Genomic DNA, 23,897 nt, shown 5'->3' on the forward strand with positions numbered 1-23,897 from the left:
CACAGGTTCGTGCCCCGGTCCGGGAAGATCCCACATGCCGTGGAGCGACTGGGCCCGTGAGCCATGGCCGCTGAGCCTGCACGTCCGGAGCCTGTGCTCCGCGACAGGAGAGGCCACAACAGTGAGAGGCCTGCGTACTGCAAAAAAAAAAAGAAAAAAAAAAACAACGAGATACCACTTCACACCTATCAGAATGGCCATCATCAGAAAAGCAGAAAGTGTTGGTGAGGATGTGGAATGCTGTGTGCTGCTGGTAATAATGTAAAACGGTGCTGCTGCTATGGAAAACAGTATGGCAGTTCCTCAAAAAAATTAAAAATACAACTACCATATAATCTAGTAATCCCACTTCTGGATAGATATCCAAAAGAATTGAAAGTAAGAGCTCAGAGAGATATCTGTACACCCATGTTCGTTGCAGTGTTATTCATAAAAGCCAAAAGGTAGAAGCAACCCAACTATCCAACAAGAGATGAATGGGTAAACAAAATGTGGTACATACAATAGAATATTATTCAGCCTTAAAAAGGAAGGAGATTCTGACACATGCTACAACATGGTTGAATCCTGAAGACATTATGGTAAGAGAAATAAGCCAGTCGCAAAAGAGTAAATACTGTATAATTCCACTTATATGAGCTACCTGGAATAAGCAAATTCATAGAGACAGAAAGTAGAAAGGTGGCTGCCAGGGGTCAGGAGGAGAGGGGAATGAGGAGTTATTTTTAATGGGTATAAAGTTTCAATTTAGGAAGATGAAAAATGTTCTGGAGATGGATAGTGGTAATGGGTGCAGAACAATATGAAGGTACTGGGCTTCCCTGGTGGCGCAGTGGCTGAGAGTCCGCCTGCCGATGCAGGGGACACGGGTTCGTGCCCCAGTCCGGGAAGATCCCACATGCCATGGAGCGGCTGGGCCCATGAGCCATGGCCGCTGAGCCTGCGCATCCGGAGCCTGTGCTCCACAACGGGAGAGGCCACAACAGTGAGAGGCATGCGTACCGAAATAAAAAGAAAAAAGAAAAATGAAGGTACTGAATTAATGCCACTGATTTGACCACTTAAAAATGGTTAAAATAGGGCTTCCCTGGTGGCGCAGTGGTTGAGAGTCTGCCTGCCGATGCAGGGGACACGGGTTCGTGCACCGGTCCGGGAAGATCCCACATGCCGCGGAGCGGCTGGGCCCGTGAGCCATGGCCGCTGAGCCTGCGCGTCCGGAGCCTGTGCTCCGCAACGGGAGAGGCCACAACAGTGAGAGGCCCGTGTACCGCAAAAAAAAAAAAAAGGTTAAAATAGTAAATTTTATTAAGTATATTTTACCCCCTCACACACAAAAAAGTTGGTTGCTCTCATATTGCAAAAGAGAAATATTTTTCAATTTGTTGCTCACAAACTGAACTAGCCCTACTACACATGTTAGAAATGTGAGCTATGAGGATCTGTGAGGTTATTTCCCATGATATTAGCAGATCTGATTTAGAACTCCTTGATCTGATACCTTGGGGATATCAAGAGTGTATCTTTACACAAAAGCACTAATCAAGGCAATAAAAGCATTTAAAAATGTTCAAAAACACCACAAAAATTTAACAATATTAATAAACAACTGGAACACAGTTCTCAGACTAAGTATCAACAACCAGCCACCCTCCTATGAGGGGCTACACAAACTACTGTAGTTCACTTTTTATGCAATTACTTACTTTCTTCACATTTTACAACCCACTAATTAAGTCTGAAATTGTTTAGGAATTAAAAAAAATTTTTCTCTAAAGAAATTTCACTGTCCTATATTCCAGCCACTTAGGTCTACATGAATCATGTTGTAAAACTCAGTCTAAACTTGTGAAATCCTTAAAATGATCTAAAGCACTAAAATAAAAAGAAAATTCAAAAGGGGCAATTCTAGGAATCTTTATAAGATAGATTCTATTATCCATAAACCATGGGATTAAAAATTAGTGATAAAAGACTCAATTTTGTTACCTTTCTGCACCTGCTATGCAGACAGAACATCAATTTTCCCATATGTGAATATTTTTCTGATTAAGAGATACATTTACATGGCCAGATATTTATCATTTAACACATGTACATACCTGAGCAAAAAGGTAAGACATGACAAAGTCATCAAGAAGAGGAGCTTCAGCACCTCGAGATATTCCATGCCTATAGGTTCTGTTGCTGCCATTACAATACCAGTAAGGAAAGTAAAATCTACAAGACAATTAAAACAATCAGTCAGCCTCCAACAGTTCTAATATAAACATACTGTATATATATAACCACTTCCGATCTACCAAAAAGTATTATCCCATAATCAGAAAACACAACTAACAGTGTTAAATACAAAGTGAGGACAAAAGGAAATATGGGTAAAGCCATGGTAATAATACAGCCAGAAAATACAAGAAACATAAGTTTAAAATCCATATTCTGCCTTCTTCCATGAACAGAACATAGACGCAAATAATAGAAAATAGAGAAATGTAGAAATAAAACATTAACAAAAAAAATTTTAGTATGGACACCAGGGGGGAAAGCAGCGGGGTGGTAGTGGTGGGATGAATTGGGAGATTGGGAATGACATATATACACTAATATGTATAAAATAGATAATTAATAAGAAACTGCTATATTAAAAAAATAAAATAAAATTCAAAAAAAATTTTTTAATGTAATTCTAGGAACATCAGTAGAGGAATCTGAAAATGCTAATTTGGTGTGAAAACAAATAATAGCTTCTTCTTTAAAGAAACAGAGATTACATAAAAAAGAATGAAATAATGCCATTTGCAGCTACACAGACAGACCTAGAGATTATCATATTAAGCAAAGCCAGTCAGAAAGAGAAAGACAAATACCATATGATATCACTTATCTGTGGAATCTAAAATATGACACAAATGAACTTATCTGTGAAACAGAAACAGACTCACAGACATAGAGAACAGACTTGTGGTCACCAAAGGGGAAGGGGAGTGGGGGAGGGTTGGATTGTGAGTTTGGGGTTAGCAGATGCAAACTATTATATATAGAATGGATAAACAAGGTCCTACTATATAGCACAGGGATATTCAATATCCTGTAATAAGCTATAATGGAAAAGAATATGAAAAAGAATATATATAAATATGTATAACTGAATCACTTTACTGTACACAAGAAACTAACACAACATTGTAAATCGACTATACTTCAGTTAAAAAAAATGGAGGTTACAAACTTGTCTTTCAGAGAAACAAAAAAATTCTATATTGCTTTTTTTATTTACAGCTCTACTGAGATATAATTCACATAAAGTTCACTCATTTAAAGTATACAATTCAATGTTTTTAGTATATTCAAAGCACTGTACAGACATCACCACAACCTAACTTTAGAACATCTTTATCTTCCATAAAAGAAATTCCCTACCCAAGCCACCCTTATCTACTCCTCAGCCCTAAGTTACCACTAGTCTACCTCTATAAATTTGTCTATTCTGGATATTTTATATAAATGGAATCATATAATATGTGGCTTTTTCTACCTTCCTTCACTTAGCATAATGTTTTCAAGGATCATCCACATTTATAGCAGTATCAGTACTTCATTTCTTTTTATTGCCCAATTAAATTCCCATTGTATGGATATACCACATTCTGCTTAACCATTCATGACTTCATGGCCATTTGGTTTGTTTCCATCTTTTTGCTATTATGAATAATGTTGCTATGAATAATCATATACAAGTTTTCTTTCCTGTGGAAGTATGTTTTCATTTCTCTTGCATATATACCTAGGGTGGCACTGCTGAATCATATGATAATTCTATGTTTATCTTTTAAAGGAGTAGCCAAACTGTCTTTCAAAGCAGCGCTATTTTATACTTCTAACAATGTATGAGTGTCCCAGTAGGTCACATCCTTGCCAACACTTGGGTGGAGAGTTTAGCTAAGTCACTCTATGGTGCTGCTGACTCAGCATTCATTTTGTTTCATCAAGAGTCCTGTAGTGACCTTAAACTGACATTAGCTCCCACACAAACGCATGCCCTAGAGAACAACTTGTAGAGTCACAAGCAAATGTAAGTTCCTTATACGACTTCCCCAACAGCCTCTGTGATCAACAGTCATCCCTGCCTCCCAGTGTCTAGTCCTATGCACCTCTTCAATAAGATCCCTACGTGGCTTACCAAAACCCAACTCTTTTGAATTGACCAGTCTGGCCTTAGTCCAGGAACCTCAAGGCACTCTACACTTAAACCCTAATAAAGGCACGTGCTCCAGGTCCTGACTCTCTCTATCTGCACTGTGCCTTGACCTCTCCATGTGACCCCTTAAGGCATGCGGGTACTTCCTCAAGAACCTGTAAGTAATAAACTTTTTTCTACTTCAATTCCTCTTGTAGTCTGTTGTTGAAATGTGGCTCACCGTCTGGCACCCTATGTTCCACTTAATAAGAGGTAATTTGACAATTTTTTTTTTTTAATCTTTTGGCCACATCGCGCAGCACGTGGGATCTTAGTTCCACAACCAGGGATTGAACCCGTGCCCCCTGCATTGGCAACATGGAGTCTTAACCACTGGACCACCAGGGAAGTCCCTAATTTGACAAATTTATAACAATGTGTTATCGTCCATCTTTTTAATGCGTGCCATCCTAGTGGGTAAAATGGTATCCTATTGTGGTTTTGATTTACATTTCTCTAATGAATAAAGATGTTGAGTATCTTTTCACATGCTTATTTATCAGTTGTATGTTTTGTTTAGAGAAAGGGCTATTCAAAACTTTGCCCCTATTTTAATTGTGTTAGTTGTCACTGTACTGAACTGTAAGAGTTCTTTATATATTCTGGATATAAGACATCTGTCAGATATATAATTTACAAACATTTTCTTCCATTCTATAGGTTGTCTTTTCACATTTTTGTCAGTATCCTTTGATGCACAAACATATACTTTGATGAATCCCAATTAACCTATTTTTCTTTTGTTGCTTAGGTTTTTGGTGCCATATTGAAATCACTGCCTAATTTAAGTACACAAACACATGATCCTGTTTTCTCCTAAGAATTTATAGTTTTAGCTCTTAGATTTAGGTCTATGATCCATTTTAAGTTACCTTTTTGTAAAGTGTGAGTTGCCTAAATTCATTACTTTACATGTGGATATTCAGTTGTCCCGGCACCATTTGTTGAAAAGACTATTCTTTCCCCATGAATTGTCTTGGCACCCTTGTCTAAAGTCTATTACCATAGTATGAGAGATTATTTTTGGACTTTCAATTTTACTCCATTAATCTATTATCTAACCTTAAGTCAGCACCACACTGTCTTGATTACTGTGGTTGTGGATGAAGTTTTGAAATAAGTGTGAATCTTCTAACTTTGTTCTTTTTCAAGACTGTTTGGGCTATTCCAAGTCCCTTTGATTTTTTATGAATTTTATGACGAATTTTTCAATTTCTGCAATAAAGATAGCTAGAATTTCAGTGGAGATTGCATTGAATATACAGATTAATTATGGGAACATTGCCATCTTAACAATATTAAGTCTTCCTATATTATCTTTCCATTTATTTAGGTGTTTCTCTAATTTCTTTCAATAATATTTTATATCTCTCAGTACACAAACTGTGCACTTCTTTTGTCAGGTTTATACCTAAGTATTCTTTTATGCAATGGTAAATGGAATTTTCTTAATTTCACATTTCTTCTCTAATTGCTAGCATATAGAAATACAACTGATTTTGTATTTCTATCCTGTAACTGGGCTGAGCTCATTTATTAGTTCTAATAGTTTCTTAATTCCTTAGGATTTTTCATATACTAGATCATATCATCTGTGAACAGAGAGTTTTACCACTTCTTTTCCAATATAGATGCCCTGTATTTCTTTCTCTTGCCTATTTTCCCTGGCTAGAATCTATGGTACAGTGTTAAACAGAAGTGGTGAGAGCAGATATTTGTGTCTTGTTCCTGATCTTTGGAAGAAAGCATTCAGCCTTTCACTATCAAGCATATGGTTAGCTTTGGGTTTTTCACAGATGCCCTTTATCAGACTAAGTTCCCTTCCATCCTTATTATGTTTAATATTTTGATCAAGATAGAATGTTGGATTTTGTCAAATGTTTATCTCTGTCTCTATTAAGATGATAATAAGATTTGATTCTTTATTCTACTAATATGGTACATTATATTGATTGATTGATTTTCATATGTTAAAGCAACCTTGTATTTCCTGGAGTAAAGTCCACCTGGTCAATATTTAATCCTTTTTATATATTGCTGAATTTTGTTTGCTAGTATTTTCTTGATGATTTTTACAACTATGTTTATAAGGGATATTTGTCTGTAGCTTTCTTTTCTTTTAGATGTCTGCCTGGATTTGGTATCAGGGTAATGGTGAACTCACAGAATGAATTAGGAAGTGTTCCCTCCTTTTCACTTTTTGTGAATAACTAGTATCAACTCTTCCTTAAAAGTTTAATAGAATTACCAGTAAAGCCACTTGGGCCTGGGCTTTCCTTTGTGGAAAAGTTTTTGTTTGTTTTTTTTGAGGTACGCGGGCCCCTCTCTGTTGTGGCCTCTCCCGTTGCAGAGCACAGGCTCCGGACTCGCAGGCTCAGCAGGCATGGCTCACGGGCCCAGCCGCTCCACGGCATGTGGGATCCTCCCAGACCAGGGCACGAACCCGTGTCCCCTGCATCGGCAGGTGGACTCTCAACCACGGCGCCACCAGGGAAGCCCAGGAAAGTTTTTTTAAATTACTAATTGAATTCCATTTCTTTACTTGCTAAGGTCTATTCAGACATTCTACTTCTTGCTTTGTCAGTTCTACAGTTTGTGTCTTTCTAAACATTTGTCCATTTCATTTGGTTATGTAGTTTGTTGGCATACAGTTGTTCCTTATAATCCTTTTTATTTCTGTAAGGTCACAGTAACGTTACCTCTTTTATTCCTGATTTTAATAATTTAAGCTTCTCTCTTTTTATCTTGGTCAGTCTAGCTAAAGGTTTACTGATATTGTTGATCTTTTCAAAGAACCAGCTTTTGGTTTCTTGATTTTCTCTGTTGTCCTCCTATTCTCTATTTCATTTATTTCTACTCTGATCTTTATTATTTCCTTCCTTCAACTTGATTTGAATTTAATTTACTCTTCTTTTTCTACTTTGTTAAAGTGGAATGTTAATAGCTTTGAGAACTTTTTTCTTTTTTAATATAGGCACTTATAGCTATGAATTTCCTTTAAGCATTGTTTTAGCTGCATACCGTAAGTTTTGATATGATCTGTTTTCATTTTCAGTCATATCAAAGTATTTTCCATTTTCCTTTGTGATTTCTTCTCTGACCCCTCAGTTATTTAGAAATGTGTTGTTAATTACCATGTATTTGTGAATTTTCCAGATCTCCTTCTGTTAATGATCCCTAATTTAATTCCACTGTGGTCAGAGAACATACTTTGTATGAGTTCAATCTTTGTAAATTTATTGAGATTCATTTTGTGGACTAACATATGATCTATCCTGGAGAATATTCCATATGCACTTGAAAAGAATGTGTATTGTGCTGTGGTTGGGTGCAGTGTTCTATATATGTATGTCTAGCTGGTTTACAGTGTTGGTCAAGTCTTCTATTTCCTTGCTGATCTTCTGTCTAGTTATTCTGTCCCTTACTGAAAGTGACGTATTGAAGTCTCCAACTATTATTGTTGAATTGTCTAGTTTTCCCTTTAATTCTTTCATTGCTGCTTCATTTATTTTGGAGCTCTGTAGTTGGATCCAACTTATAACAATTTTAAACAAATGTTATTATGTTTCCTAACAGATTAACTCCTTGATAATTATAAAATGTCCCTCCTCTGTCTCTAGCAACAATATATATCTTAAAGACAATTTTGTCTGAATTAATACAGCTACTCCAGCTCTCTGTCAGTTACTGAATGCCTGTTTTATCTTTTTCAATCCTTTACTTTCAAGTTATTTGTGTTTTTGAATGCAAAGTGTGCCTCTTATAGACAGCATGTAATTTATGTTTTTTTTAATACAGTCCTCCAATCTCTGCCTTTTGACCTGAGTGTTTAATTCGTTTACATTTAAGGCAATTACTGTTAATAAAGTATTTATTATGTCTGTCATTTTGCTTCTATTAGGCTTTTTGTCGATTTTTTGTTCATATATTCCTCCATTATTGCTATAGATATTTTCTAGTGTATTACATACATTAAGTCTCTTGTTTTACCTTTTACTATATATTTTTGAGTTATTTTCATAGGAGTCTCCCAGAGGATTACAACAGACATTTTAACTTAAACAATCTAGTTCTTATTCATATCAACTTAATTTCAATAAAATACAGAAACTCTGTTCCATTCCCTTTATTCTATATTTGTCATAAAAGTTACATCTTTATACATTATAAGCCCTCCAACACAGTTTTATAATTGTTGCTCTTTTATGTTGATTTTGAAATAACCCATAAATATGTAATAAAGGAAATGAAGAATAGCCTCTGAATAAAAGGCAGGTGGAATTTTTTTTTTAATTATATAAAATCTCCTTTTGGGTAGTTTCTGGTTAGACTATCCTTGTAACTTTTGATTATAGGTAGCAATGGATATGTGCCCCCTTAGTTTAAAAATACAAGAAAGTCATGAATTTGATAAGGGACATATTTTTTAATTCTTAAGAAGAGGTCAGCAAACTATGGCTCACAGGCCCAATCTGGTCCACTACCAATTTTTATAAAGTTTTACTGGAACACAGTCACGGCCATTCATTTACTTACTGTCTATGGTTGCTTTCACACTATAATAATAGAGTTGAATAACTACAACAGAGACAGTATGGCCTGCAATGCCTAAAATATTTACTATGTGGCTTCTTATAGAAAAAGACTGCAGACCACTGCTCTACAAACATTTTAAAATAAAAAGATATACTACTTGCTGATTGCAGAAAGTACAGTAATTATAGAAAGTGATAAAGAAAATATTCTTAATAAGATACTGATATTTTGTGAAACATATGCATATTACCTGCTTCTTTAAATAACACAAATTGAAAAGTCTTAAAATCTGCATAACTCTTACATAGCTTTGAATAGATTTAATCCTAGGTCCCTTATGTTTTTTGTTGTTATTAGTCATTATTTTAAGTGACCTCTTTCTGTTTGTTTTTGGTGTATGGAAATAGTTAATTTTTTAACATACTGATCACATAAATCTAGCCTTCTGCTGAATGATTATTATTGATGCCTGTAGATTTGTTCATATTTTCTATGTTAACAATCATATCATCCCCAAATAATGACTTTTTGCTTTTTTGTTCTCAATTATGAAATATTTTATTTATTTTTCCTGTCTTACTATACTGGTTAGGAGCTCCACCAAAATCCTACATACAAGCAGTGATCACGGCTATCTTTGTTTTCTATACATCTTGTTCCTGATTTTAAAGAGAATGCTTCTAACATTTTACCATTTAAGAATATTATTTGCCACATGTTTTTTGCAGATATCCTTTGTCGTGGTAAGGATGCCTCTCTTAAGTCTTAGTTTATTACGGTCTCCTTTTTTCTTTTTAAAAACATGAATGAGTCCATTTTCTTTTTTACTATGCAACACTGACTCTGTATGGAATGGATCTATTTCATAAGTAAGAACCAGAGCAAACTTATTTGTTTCATCCTTTTGAATGGAAAAGTACCTCTGGATTTCTCTAAATTGGTACTACATATTACCAAAGATTATCCAATAAAGTAACTTATAATTTGAGGTTGTAAATAATCACTGGCAAAATCTTACCTTTCCTTCACTTCAACTTAAAAAAAAAGTTATTAAAAAGAAAAAATGTGAGATTACATATTATTGAACAAAACATCAAATTTCCTGGGAAACTATCAATATTCCAAACATTTAGGATTTTGCTAGTAAAGGCCATTCTTGCCCTGTTCAAAATTTAACTATAATCTTAAGTGGTAAAGTAGCATCTCACCAGGACAGCTTTATTCTCAGAGCATTCTAGTTGAAGAACATGTATGAACACTTTCTCTAGTGGGGAAAGAGAGTCTTAATTGAAGAAGATTAGATGCTAATTGGTTCTGGTCTCTGATATTAAAGACCTTGCAATTTAAAAATATGGTTGATAATTTCTCCCACTTTGCCCTTTTACTATTAAGTTAATTAGTCACTTTACTGGAGAAAGTACCTGACTCTGTAGAGTACATTGTGCCTGGTTGATTCATCTATATGGAAGACGTGGTTGGGTGGATACCAGATCCTTTCTGTTTCATTCATTAAAGCAAACATACTATGATACACAGGTGTGACTCCTAGGAAAGAAGCAGAAAAAAAATTATTAGATAGTGAAGTACATTTACATAACATCTATAATCTGCAATGGGGCTGAAGTAACAACACTTAAAATCAGCACAAAATGCAGTAGCAGTCAAAATCTTCTCGTTCAACACGACTTACAACTGAATTCTTAATTAAATATATTTTCCCCTATATTTTAAAATTTGATTGCTACGATTCTTTCAAGCACATTATAAAATATATTTTATCTAGTTTTTTAGTTGTCCTGTACAGTAAGGTTGATACAAAGTTACGTGTGTTTTAAATAATCATGAGGGTACCAAATAACTAAAATATTTAGGAGTCATCAGATGCTTTAAAGAGAACAGTGAAACAGTTTTATTTTTAAATGTCAAGTTTTACACAATATACCAGTCATTATATCCTCTGCACTATTTAAACTTACAATGAAATACTTTAAACATCAACTTAAAATGCAAGAATTGTTTTCAAAGATATTTTAGGAGGTACATTAACAAAAGGCTGAAGGACAGTGGACTTTTAAAAAAACATACAGAACACCTAAGTCACACAATTAAATAACGCATATTATTTCCAAGCACATACAGAACATTCACACGTACATTCACCCAAATAAATACCAATCATATGGAGACTAAAAACAAGTCTCCAAAAATACCAGAGAATGATCATACATACCATGTTTTCTAATCACGCTTCAATTAAATCAGAAATGAATACTAAGGAAAAATTTTTTAATCCTATATATTTGTAAACATAAGCCTCACAGAAAGTATGTTTACTCTACTGATGTTTTCATTCTTTTCCACTGTAGGCAAAATGACACCAACCTGATACACTGACAATGATGATTTAAATTTTTTATTTAAGTTATTAACGTAACTGTCTACTCATAAATATGTAACAATTTCAACTAGTTATATATAAAAAATTATTCAGTAACAACTTTGAAACTGTATCCTTGCATCATTTTTGAATTTACAAATACTTCTAAATATCGCACAGGTCATAGGAGAAATTATAACAGAAATTAAAAAGCACTTATAATGAATGATGACCAATACCATGTATTAAATGATGGAATATAACTAAAGTGATACTCAAGAGGGAAAATTGTAGCTTTAACCTGCTTATATTAGAAAATCACAGATAATGACCTAAATTATCTAACTCAATACCTTAGAAAACAACAGACTAATCCCAAAGACAGATGAAAGAAGGACATGATAGAGTAGAAGTTAACAGAGAATAAAGATTCAATAAAGAGAACAAAGTAAAATCTGATTATATGTAATTACTAACAAAATAAATAAGCCTTTGTCCAGCCTGATCAAGAAAAAAAAAAAAAAAAGGACGCATAGATAAACATTAAGAATTTTTTAAAGTATAATTACAAGTATATGTTATAAAGACAAAAAGTGTTAGAATAAATTTTGGCAGTAAATTTGAAAATGTAGACAACTGGACAATTTCTGAAAATCTACATTACTTTAAAAAATGGATTCAATGGGCTTCCCTGGTGGTGCAGTGGTTGAGAGTCCACCTGCCGATGCAGGGGACACGGGTTCGTGCCCCGGTCCAGGAAGATCCCACATGCTGCGAAGCGGCTAGGCCCGTGAGCCATGGCCGCTGAGCCTTGCGCGTCCGGAGCCTGTGCTCCGCAACGGGAGAGGCCACGGCAGTGAGAGGCCCGCGTACCGCAAAAAAAAAAAAAAAAAAAGCAGAAGACAGTGCTTATAGTCATGTTTAGTCACACTACCTTATTCCAAAATGTCAATTATATATTAATACTTATTTCATGTTTTTCTTACTAGTTCATGTTAATTGGACTGTCTTAGGAAGGAAGAAAAGGCAGTGATACTGTGTTTGAGATATACATTATATTGAATAGATTGGACCTCAAAGAAACCTCAAAGTCATTTTTAACTCCCTTTCTTTCCCTACACACCAAGTCCAAATTATTCTTATTTTTATTTATTAATAAAATAGTATTAATTAGTTCAAATGTTTCTTCTTTTTCAAGCCATTACCAGAATTGTGATTCAATTCTGTATCATTCTAGACCAAGACTAGTCATCATTCCACTAATATTAACAGAGTCCCTATTCTATAATATTCACAAGATAGGTATGGAAAATACAAAAATGAAAATAGTGCCTAACTCTAAGGATCTCACAGTGTAGTAGATGACACAGAGAAGCCATTAGAGAATTACAATTCAAGGAATTAAGTGCAATGGCAGTAAAGACAACAAGAAAACACAAAAGTACAGAGCAGTGACAAAGATTCTTCGCTTGACCAAATTTTAGTCAGGCTCCTCTGAACCCTCTCCCTAACAAGCCCCAACCATGTATTTCCTTGTAGAATCCAGTTTAAGCAGGAATCCTGCTTAAGTCCTTTTAGCAAGAATTCGCCACCTTTGATATCTGATCAAATTCTTCACCCCTACCATCCCCCAGGTGGTAGATGATCACCTTGGCCTGCTCAGCAAGAATCCTCTGTTAGGTTGGTTCAGCCAAAAATATTCCCAGACTTTGATGTCTCCTCTAGTAATGTTCCATTCACCAATGCCCCCACCCTACTTGCTCCTTGGCTATAAATTCCCACTTGTTCAGACTGTATCTAGAATTAAGCCCACTCCTCTACTGGAGTAGCTTCCCCTACTACAATAGTTGTTTAAATAAAGTCCATCTTTTCCACTTTAACTTTCGTTTGGCTCTGGTTTCCTTTAACAGAGGTAAAAAATTTATCAAGAGGCTCAAGAGGAGTAAAGATAAACAAGAGCTGAAGGAATTTGTCACCAGCAGATCTGCAATACCAGAAATATTAAAAGGAGTTCTTTAAACTGAAGGAAAATAATGACAGATGAAAGCATGGAACTGTAGGAAAAATGAAGAACATGGGAAAGGGTAAAGATAAAAGAACAATGACTATTTAAAGCAATAATAATATAAGTGCCCTGTGTGTTTATGATGTATACAAAAGTAAAATATACTATATCAATAGCACCAAATGTGAAAAGAAGGAGTTAAACTGTTATAAAGTTCTTGAACTGTTTGAAAAATAACATACTAATTTAAGACTGTAATAAGCCAAAAATGTACATTATAATATCTAGGGTAGCCACCAACAGAAAAATACCAAAACTAGTACAAAAAATCCAATAGAAGAGATGAAGTAAAGAAACGAAATATACTTGATCAACCTAAAAAACGTAGAAAAGGAAAACAAAATGAAGGCAGATAAACAGAAAACAAACAAGATAATAAATTTAAACACAAATACATCAGTAGTTACTGATTATATTACATAAATGTAAATGAGCCAATTAAAATGCATACTCTATCAGTCTGGATTATAAAAAAAACCTTTGTGTTATTTACAAGAGATACATTAAATGTGAGACACAGATAGGCTGAAGCTAAAAAGTAAGAAAATGATATACGACGCAAACACAAACCAAAACAAACGTGATGAGTCAACATTAGCATCAGATGAAATAAACTTTAGGAAGAAGCATTAGTTGTGATAAAAAGGAACACTTCACAGTGATAAGAGGGTCAGTTCAACAGGAAGACATAATAATATTAAATGTGTGTACAACTAATAACATGGCTACAAAATACATGAAGCAAAAAAACATAGAACCAGAAGGAGAAACACATTCAAAATCTCTCAGAAACTGAGAAAAGACAAAAAAATAAAAATAAAAGGACATAAAATTTAAAAACTAACCAATTCAAATTTAGAGAACACTACACCTAGCAAGTGCAGAATACACACCATTTTTAAATGCATGTGAAATATTAAACAAGACAGTTGATAACCTAAGTAACAATGAAAGTCTCAAAAAATTTCAAAGGATTGAAATTATACAGAGTATACACTATGACCATAGAAAATTAAACAAACAAAAAAATCAGTAACAGATGGATAATTTTAAAATCCCCAAAAAGAATCAGAATCCAGATCTCCTATATTACCTAAAATGTCCAGTTTTTAACAAAAAGATTATGAGATATGCAAAGAAACAGGAAAGTGTAATCCTTGGGCAAGAAAAAAGGAAGGCAACAAACACTGCCTGTGAGAAGACCCAGATGTGAGATTTAACAAAATCTTCAAAGCAGTCATTATAAATATGATCAAAGAACTAGAATAAACCATGATTACAGAAGTAAAGGAAGAGTGACATCAGTGAAAATGGAATATCCCTATACAGCAACAAGAAAAACTGAGTAAAAACTGTCAGAATCAACTTCATGAGAACTCTGGAAAACAGTCAAAGATATGCAACAACCAAGCAATTGTTGAGTCAGGAAAAAGACAATTTTAAAATGGTAGGAAAAATTGGCAGCATTTCTACGTTCCTCTCTGCTCATGAAGGGCTTAGAGATGGCAGCTGGTATTCCCAATGTGAAACTCTGGTTCATGGCTCTGGAGTGAAGAGAGCCAACCTTAATCTCAAGGAACTGATTTTTGTCTCTTTTGACCTGACTGGAAACTGACAGAAGAATTGTTGCAAGAACATGCCTATGTTTCACCAAATTTGGAACTTTCTCAGAGCAGAAAAGCAGCTTCATAGAGGTAATTCCTCCAAAATGTTGTAAGGCAAATGACCAATGTGCTGCCACCTGGGGCAAAAGTTCTAAAGTTGAGGCCCAAAACAGACATGCTGAAAGCTAAAGAGAAAATGATGGGGAGAAAGTTTCTTTGGGGAATTAAAGCATTGAAAACCACCTTTATATACTGGAGAAGAGGAAAGCCATATTGATGCCCGAGGAAGGACAGTTAAGAGAAGACCCCTAAAGCTTTCACCTCAGGCTGATCTTCAGTCTCAGCACAAGCAGAAAGAAAAGGCTAAGGCAAAGTTGTACACAGACTGAATAAACACTGAAGAAATGATCAAACAGAGAGCCAATCTGCAAAGACTGGGAGAGTTTTTGGTCCTCATTTCTTTTCTTTTGGTTCTTGGAATTCAAAGAAATCTCTGATAATAAAACCTGACCACAAGCTAAAGGAACAGAGACTTCAGAATTACACATGACAAAGAATACAGACTTTATAAATATAGTTTCGAAAAGTCAGTAAACAAACAACTGCCACCTAAAGCAAGCAACAAAAAACACAGAAGAGAGAAGACTTAAATTTCCAGTTACTACATTATAGATTTGAAAGATCCAACTTGTTGAATATTCAATCAAAAATTATGAAGCAAGCAAAGAAAGAGGAAAGAATTCCCATACACAGAAGAAATTAAGAGAAACTACCTTGAGGAACAGAGATGTAGGTTTTACTAGAAAATGACTTTAATTTGCTGCCCTCAACGTGCTCAAAAATGCTAAAGGAAACCATGGACAAAGAACTGAAGGAAACCAGGAGAAGGATGTAATCAACTAAGACATGAACAGTATAAAAAGAGAAAATCTGGAGCAAAAAACTACAATAACTGAAACTGAAAATTCACTAGAGGGGTTCAAAAGCATGTTTAAACAGAAGAATCAGCTAACTGATTCTGATTCAAGTCAATTGAAACTACCTACTCGGAAGAGCAGGGGGGAAAAAGAAAATAGAAAGGAAAAAAAATGGAGAAAACTAACACACCTGTATACCTTCAAGTGTATCAACATATACATTATGGGAGTTCCAGAGGGAGAGAAAGTAGAGAAAAGGACAGAAAGAATATCTGAAGAAATAATGGCTCCAAACTCCCCAAATTTGATGAGAACCACAAATCCCATAAATCTAAGAAGCTCAGTGAGTTCCAAGATGATAAATGCAACGTGATGCACACTGAGACACATTAAAATCAAACCACCGAAAGCCAAAGATAAAGAGAATCTGGAAAACAGCAAGAGACAAATGATTCATTACATACAAGGAATCCTCAATTAGGCAGTCTCAGTAAGACTCACAGCCAATTGCTCATCAGCAACCACTGAGGTCATGAGGAAACTGGATGATATAATTAAAGGGCTCAAAGAGAAAAATGTCAAACAAGACTTTTACATCTGGCAAAATAATCCTTTAAAGATGAAGCAGAAATGAAGACATTCTCAGATAAACAAAAGCTGAGGGAGTTCACTGCTAATAGACCTGCCCCACAAGAAATGCTAAAAAGTATTCTTCAGGTGGAAATGATAACATATCAGACAGTAACTCAAAGTCATGAGAAAAAATTTTAAAACTGTTATGAAGATATCTATATATAAATACAGAAGCCAATATTACTGTATTTTTTAAGTGGTAATTCCTCTTTTAACCCTTAATGCTCTAATATAAAAATGCATAAACCAATAATTACAAAACTATGTTAACGGGCATGTAATATATAAGGATGTAATTTGTAAAACAACAACAAAAAGGAGGTGGGACAGAGGTGTATGTAAGCAGTCTTTGCATACTATTGAAGCTAAGGTGGTATTAATTAAAAATAGATTATCATACTTCAAGAGATTAATTAAAATCCTTAGGGTGACCCCTAAAAAAATAACTAAAAAATACACAGAAAGGAAAATGAGAAAGGAATCAAAATGTTCTAATAAAAAAATTAAACACAAAGGAAAGTAGTAATGGAGGAACCAAGGAGTAAAAAACATCTGAGACATATAAAAGACAGAGCAAAATAGCAGAAAGTAGCCTTCATTACCAGGAATTACTACAAACATAAATGAATAAAACTATCCAATTAAAGGCAGAGATTGGTAGAATGGGTTAAAAAATAGAAAATGACCCAACTATATGCTGTCCACCAGAGACTCATTTTAAATCTAAAGACATTTTAAGTTGAAAGGGAAAGCACAGAAAAAGATAACCCATGCAAAGAGCAGGCAAAAGAATGCTGGGATGGCTATACTAATATCAGGCAAAATAGATTTTAAGTCAAGAACTGTTAAAAAAGAAAAAGAAGAGCATTATGTATAGATGAAATTCTCAATCCTTCAAGAAGATACAGCAATTATAAACATATACATATCTAACAAATGAGCCCCAAAATATATGGACTAAAAATTGAAAACTGAAAGGAGAAACAGACAGTTCAACAATAACAGTTGGAGAGTTCAATACCCCATTCCTAATAAAGGACAGAAAAACTATACAGAAATAGAGGATTTATATTACTATAAATCAACTAGATGTAACAGACATATTCAGAACACGACCACAAAATAGCAAAACATACATTTTTTTCTCAAATGTACATGGAATATTTCCCAGGGTAGGCCATATGTTAAGTCACAAAAAAAATCTCAACACATTTAAAAAGAATTAAATCATCCAAAATATCTTCTCTGATAACAATGGAATGAAAGTAGAAATCATAACAGAAGGAAAACTGGAAAATTCACAAATATGTGGAAATTAAGTAACACACCCTGAAGAAACCATGGATCAAAGAAATTGAAAAAAGCACTGAGATGACTGAAAACAAAAACACAACATATCAAAACTTCTGGGATGCAGCAAAACCAGAGGATAGAGGAGAAATTATAGCTGTAAACACCTATATTAAAAAAGAATCGGGGGGACCTTCAAGATGGTGGAGGAGTAAGACGTGAGATCACCTTCCTCCCCACAAGTACATCAAACATACACCTACATGTGGAACAACTCCTACAGAACACCTACTGAAGGTTGGCAGAAGACCTCAGAGTTCCCAAAATGATCTTGGTGCCCCAGCCTGGTGTCAGGCCTGAGCCTCTGCGGTGGAAGAGCTGAGTTCAGGACATAGGACCACCAGAGACATCCCAGCCTCAAGTAATATCAATTGGCAAGAGCTCTCCCAGAGATCTCTGTCCCAATGCTAAGACCCAGCTCCACCCAACAACCAGCAAGCTCCAGTGCTCGATGCCCCATGCCAAACAACTAGCAAGACAGGAACACAACCCCACCCATTAGCAGAGAGGCTGCCTAAAATCATAATAAGTTCACAGACATGCCAAAACACACCACCAGACACACCTCTGCCCACCAGAAAGACTAGATCCAGCCCCACCCACCAGAACACAGGTACCAGTCCCGTCACCAGGAAGCCTACACAAGCCACTGAACAAACCTTACCCACTGGGGGCAGACAACGAGAACTATGAACATGCAGCCTGCGAAAAGGAGACCCCAAACACAGTAAGTTAAGCAAAATGAGAAGACAGAAGTACGCAGCAGATGAAGCAGAAAGGTAAAAACCCACCAGACCAAACAAATGAGGTAATAAGCACTCTACCTCAAAAAGAATTCAGAGAAATGATAGTAAAGATGATCCAAAATCTTGGAAATAGAATGGAGAAAATACAAGAAACGTTTAACAAGGACCTAGAAAAACTAAAGAGAAAACAGAGAATGATGAACAGCACAATAAATGAAATTAAAAATTCTCTAGAAGGAATCAACAGCAGAATAACTGAGGCAGAAGAATGGATAAGTAACCTGGAAGACAAAATAGAGGAAATAACTAATGCAGAGCAGAATAAAGAAAAAAGAATGAAAATAATTGAGCACAGTCTCAGAGACTTCTGGGATGACATTAAACACACCAACATTTGACTTATAGGGGTCCCAGAAGAAGAAGAGAAAAAGAAAGGGACTGAGAAAATATTTGAAGAGATTATAGTTGAAAACTTCCCTAATATGGGAAAGGAAATAGTTAATCAAGTCCAGGAAGCACAGAGAGACCCATACAGGATAAATCCAAGGAGAAACATGCCAAGAGACATATTAATCAAACTATGAAAAATAAAATACAAAGAAAAAATATTAAAAGCAGTAAGGGAAAAACAACAAATAACATACAAGGGAATCTCACTAAGGTTAACAGCTGATCTTTCAGCAGAAACCCTGCAAGCCTAAAGGGAATGGCAGAACATATTTAAAGTGATGAAAGGGAAAAACCTACAACCAAGATTACTCTAACCAGCAAGAATCTCATTCAGATTTGACGGAGAAATAAAAACCTTTACAGACAGGCAAAAGCTAAGAGAATCCAGCACCACCAAACCAGCTTTACAACAAATGCTAAAGGAACTTCTCTAGGCAGGAAACACAAGAGAAGGAAAAGACCTACAATAACAAAACCAAAACAATTAAGAAAATGGTAATAGGAACATACATATCGATAATTACCTTAAATATAAATGGATTAAATGCTCCATCTAAAAGATAGACTGGCTGAATGGATACAAAACCAAGACCTGTATAGATGCTGTCTACAGGAGACCCACTTCAGACGTAGGGACACATACAGATAGAAAGTGAGGGGATGGAAAAAGACATTCCATGCAAATGGAAATCAAAAGAAAGCTGGAGTAGCAATTCTCATATCAGACAAAATAGACTTTAAAATAAAGTCTATTAGAAGAGACAAAGAAGGACACTACAGAATGATCAAGGGGTCAATCCAAGAAGAAGATATAACAATTGTAAATATTTATGCACCCAACATAGGAGCACCTCAATACATAAGGCAAATGCTAACAGCCATAAAAGGGATGCACAGTAACACATTCGTAGTAGGGGACTTAACACCCCACTTTCACCAATGGACAGATCATCCAAAATGTAAACAAGGAAACACAAGCTTTAAATGACACATTAAACAAGATGGACTTCATATTTAGAGGACAACATTCCATCCAGAAACAACAGAATACACTTTTTTCTCAAGTGCTCATGGAACATTCTCCAGGATAGATCATATCTTGGGTCACAAGTCAAGCCTTGGTAAATTTAAGAAAACTGAAATGGTATCAAGTATCTTTTCTGACCACAACACTATGAAACTAGATATTAACTACAGGAAAAAAACTGTACAAAATACAAACACATGGAGGCCAAACAATACGCTACTAAAAACCCAAGAGATCACTGAAGAAATCAAAGAGGAAATTAAAAAATACCTAGAAACAAATGACAATGAAAACACGACGACCCAAAATCTATGGGATGCAGCAAAAGCAGTTCTAAGAGGGAAGTTTATAGCAATACAATCCTCCCTCAAGAAAGAAGAAAAATCTCAAATAAACAACCTAACCTTACACCTAAAGCAATTAGAGAAAAAGAACTAAAAAACCCCAAAGTTAGCAGAAGGAATGAAATCATAAAGATCAGATCAGAAATAAATGGAAAATAAATGAACGAAACAATAGCAAAGATCAATAAAACTAAAAACTTGTTCTCTGAGAAGATAAACAAAATTTATAAACCATTACCCAGACTCATCAAGAAAAAAAGGGAGAAGACTCAAATCAACAGAATCAGAAATGAAGAAGAAGTAACAACTGACACTGCAGAAATACAAAGAATCATAGGGACTACTACAAGCAAATATATGCCAATAAAATGAACAACTTGGAACAAATGGACAAATGCTGAGAAAAGCACAACATTCTGAGACTGAACCAGGAAAAAATACAAAATATAACAGACCGATCACAAGCACTGAAATTGAAACTGTGATTAAAAATCTTCCAACAAACAAAAGCTCAGGACCAGATGGCTTCACATGTGGGTGAATTCTATCAAACATTTAGAGAAGAGCTTACACCTATCCTTCTCAAACTCTTCCAAAATATAGCAGAAGGAACACTCTCAAACTCATTCTATGAGGCCATCATCATCCTGATACCAAAACCAGACAAAGATGTCACAAAAAAGCAAACTACAGGCCAATATCACTGATGAACATAGATGCAAAAATCCTCAACAAAATACTAGCAAACAGAATCCAAGAACACATTAAAAGGATCATACACCATGATCAAGTGGGGTTTATCCTAAATTCTTCAATATACACAAATCAACCAATGTGATACACCATATTAAAAAACTGAAGGATAAAAACCACATGATAATCTCAATAGATGCAGAAAAAGCTTTCAGTAAAATTCAACACCCATTTATGATAAAAACTCTCCAGACAGTAGGCATAGAGGGAACTTCCCTCAACATAATAAAGGCCATATATGACAAATCCACAGCCAACATTGTTTTCAATGGTGAAAAACTGAATCCATTTCCTCTAAAATCAGGAAGAAGATAAGGATGTCCACTCTCACCACTATTATTCAACATAGTTTTGGAAGTCTTAGCCGCAGCCATCAGAGAAGAAAAAGATATAAAAGGAATCCAAATCAGAAAAGAAGTAAAGCTGTCACTGTTTGCAGATGACATGATACTATACAGGATCCTAAAGATGATACCAGAAAACTACTAGAGCTAATGAATGAATTCGGTAAAGTCGCAGGATACAAAATTAACACACAGGGCTTCCCTGGTGGCGCAGTGGTTGAGAGTCCGCCTGCCGATGCAGGGGGCACGGGTTTGTGCCCCGGTCCGGGAAGATCCCACATGCCGCACAGCAGCTGGGCCTGTGAGCCATGGCTGCTGACCCTGCGCATCCGGAGCCTGTGCTCTGCAATGGGAGAGGCCACAGCAGTGAGAGGCCCGCATACCACAAAAAAAAAAAACAACAACAACAACACACAGCAATCGGTTGCATTTCTATACACTAAAAACAAAAGGTCAGAAAGAGAAATTCAAGAAACAATTCCATCTACCACTGCATCAAAAACATTAAAATACCTATGAATAAACACACCTAAAGAGATGAAAGACCTGTACTCTGAAAAGTATTAAGATGGTGATGAAAGAAATTAAAGATGATACAAACAGACAGAGAGATATACCGTGTTCTTGGATTTGAAGAATCAACATTGTGAAAATAGCTAAACTATCCAAAGCAATCTACAGATTCAATGCAATCCTTATCAAATTACCAATGGCATTTGTCACAGAACTAGAACAAAAAATTTCACAATTTGTATGGAAACAAAAAAGACCCCCAATAGTCAAAACAATCTTGAGAAAGAAAAACGGAGCTCGAGGAATCAGGCGCCTGGACTTCAGACTACACTACAAAGCTATAGTAATCAAGACAGTACGGTAATGGCACAAAAACAGAAATATAGATCAATGGAACAGCATAGAAAGCCCAGAGATAAACCCACGCACATACGGTTACCTTATTTTTGATAAAGGAGCTAAGAATATACAATGGAAGAAAGAAAGCCTCTTCAATAAGTGGTGCTGGGAAAACTGGACAGCTACATGTAAAAGAATGAAATTAGAACACTCCCTAACACCATACACAAAAATAAACTCAAAATGAATTAGAGACCTAAATGTAAGGCCAGACACTTTAAAACTCTTACAGGAAGACACAGGCAGAACACTCTATGACATAAATCACAGCAAGATCCTTTCTGACCCACCTCCTAGAGAAATGGAAATAAAAATAAACAAGTGGGACATAATGAAACTTAAAAGCTTTTGCACAGCAAAGGAAACCATAAACAAGACAAAAAGACAACCCTCAGAATGGGACAAAATATTTGCAAATGAAGCAACTGACAAAGGATTAATCTCCAAAATATACAAGCAGCTCATGCAGCTCAATATCAAAAAAAAAAAACAACCCAATCCAAAAATGGGCAAAAAAAAAAAAAAACAAAACACCAACTTACTACAAAGCTATAATGATCCAAACAGTGTGGTACTGGCAGTAGGAGAGAAATACAGCCCAATGGAATAGAACTGAAAATCCAGAGATAAGCCAATTTGTCTATGGACCAACGAGATTTTGCCAAGTGATCTGAGACTACTGAGTGGGGAAATCAAAGTCTCTTCATCAAAGAGTGCTGTGATCTACATGTAAACATTTATTTGTTACTAGCATCTTACACTTCACACAATTTTTGTAAGGTTCATCCATGTTGTACCATGTATTTGATATTATTCAGCCATAGAAGAATGATGTACTAATATATGGTACAACATGGATGAACTTTATAAACACTATACAAAATGGAATAAGTCAGTAATAAATGGATATTCCCATGCAAAAGAATAACTCTGAATCCCTACCTCATACCATCTGCAAAAATCAACTCAAAATGAATCAAAGCAAAAATTGTAAAACTCCTAGAAAAGAAAATGCAAGGGGAATTTGTCATGACCTTAGATTTGGTAAATGGATTCTTAGATATGACATAAAAACACAAGCAACAATAACTAAAGTTGATAAACTGGGCCTCATTAAAATTAAAAATATTTGATTCAAAGGACACCATCCAGATCCAGATAATGAAAAGACAAAATACAAAAATGGGAGAAAATATATCCAAATAATATACTTGATAGGGGATCTATCAAGCCACGGAGTAGCCATGGCCGCTGAGCCTGTGCGTCCGGAGCCTGTGCTCCGCAACAGGAGAGGCCACGGCAGTGAGAGGCCCACGTACCACAAAAAAAAAAAAAAAGATTACCATTTGACCCAGCAATCCTAGATTTATACACAACAGAAATGAAGTCATACGTCCACAGAAAAACTTGTAAACAAATGTTCACAGAAGCATTATTCATGATAGCCAAAAGTTGGAAACAGCCCAAATATCCATCAACTGATCAGTGGTTAAACAAGAAGTATATCAACACAACACAATGTAGTATATCAACACAATATTATTCAGCCATGAAAGAATTAAGTACTGATAAATGATACAACATGAATGAAACTTATAAACATTA

At 35.3% G+C, this 23,897-nt stretch overlaps 1 protein-coding gene across 4 annotated transcripts in view; it reads right to left on the minus strand.

Moving 5' to 3' along the window:
• Positions 1 to 23,897, minus strand: part of JAK2 (Janus kinase 2) — a 262,654-nt gene that overhangs the window by 62,188 nt on the left and 176,569 nt on the right. For all 4 annotated transcript variants that reach the window (XM_022573637.3, XM_022573638.3, XM_089912527.1 and 1 more), the window contains 2 exons: positions 10,192 to 10,315; positions 2,100 to 2,217 (listed from right to left, as the gene is read on the minus strand). In XM_022573637.3, the coding sequence (XP_022429345.1) occupies positions 2,100 to 2,217; positions 10,192 to 10,315 (242 nt within the window). The remainder of the gene's footprint in view (positions 1 to 2,099; positions 2,218 to 10,191; positions 10,316 to 23,897) is intronic.

This window comes from Delphinapterus leucas, chromosome 6 (genome assembly GCF_059928025.1).
Source record: "Delphinapterus leucas isolate spDelLeu-1000000601 "Yukka" chromosome 6, BTC_Dleu_Yukka2, whole genome shotgun sequence".
In the NCBI taxonomy this organism is placed as follows: domain Eukaryota; kingdom Metazoa; phylum Chordata; class Mammalia; order Artiodactyla; family Monodontidae; genus Delphinapterus; species Delphinapterus leucas.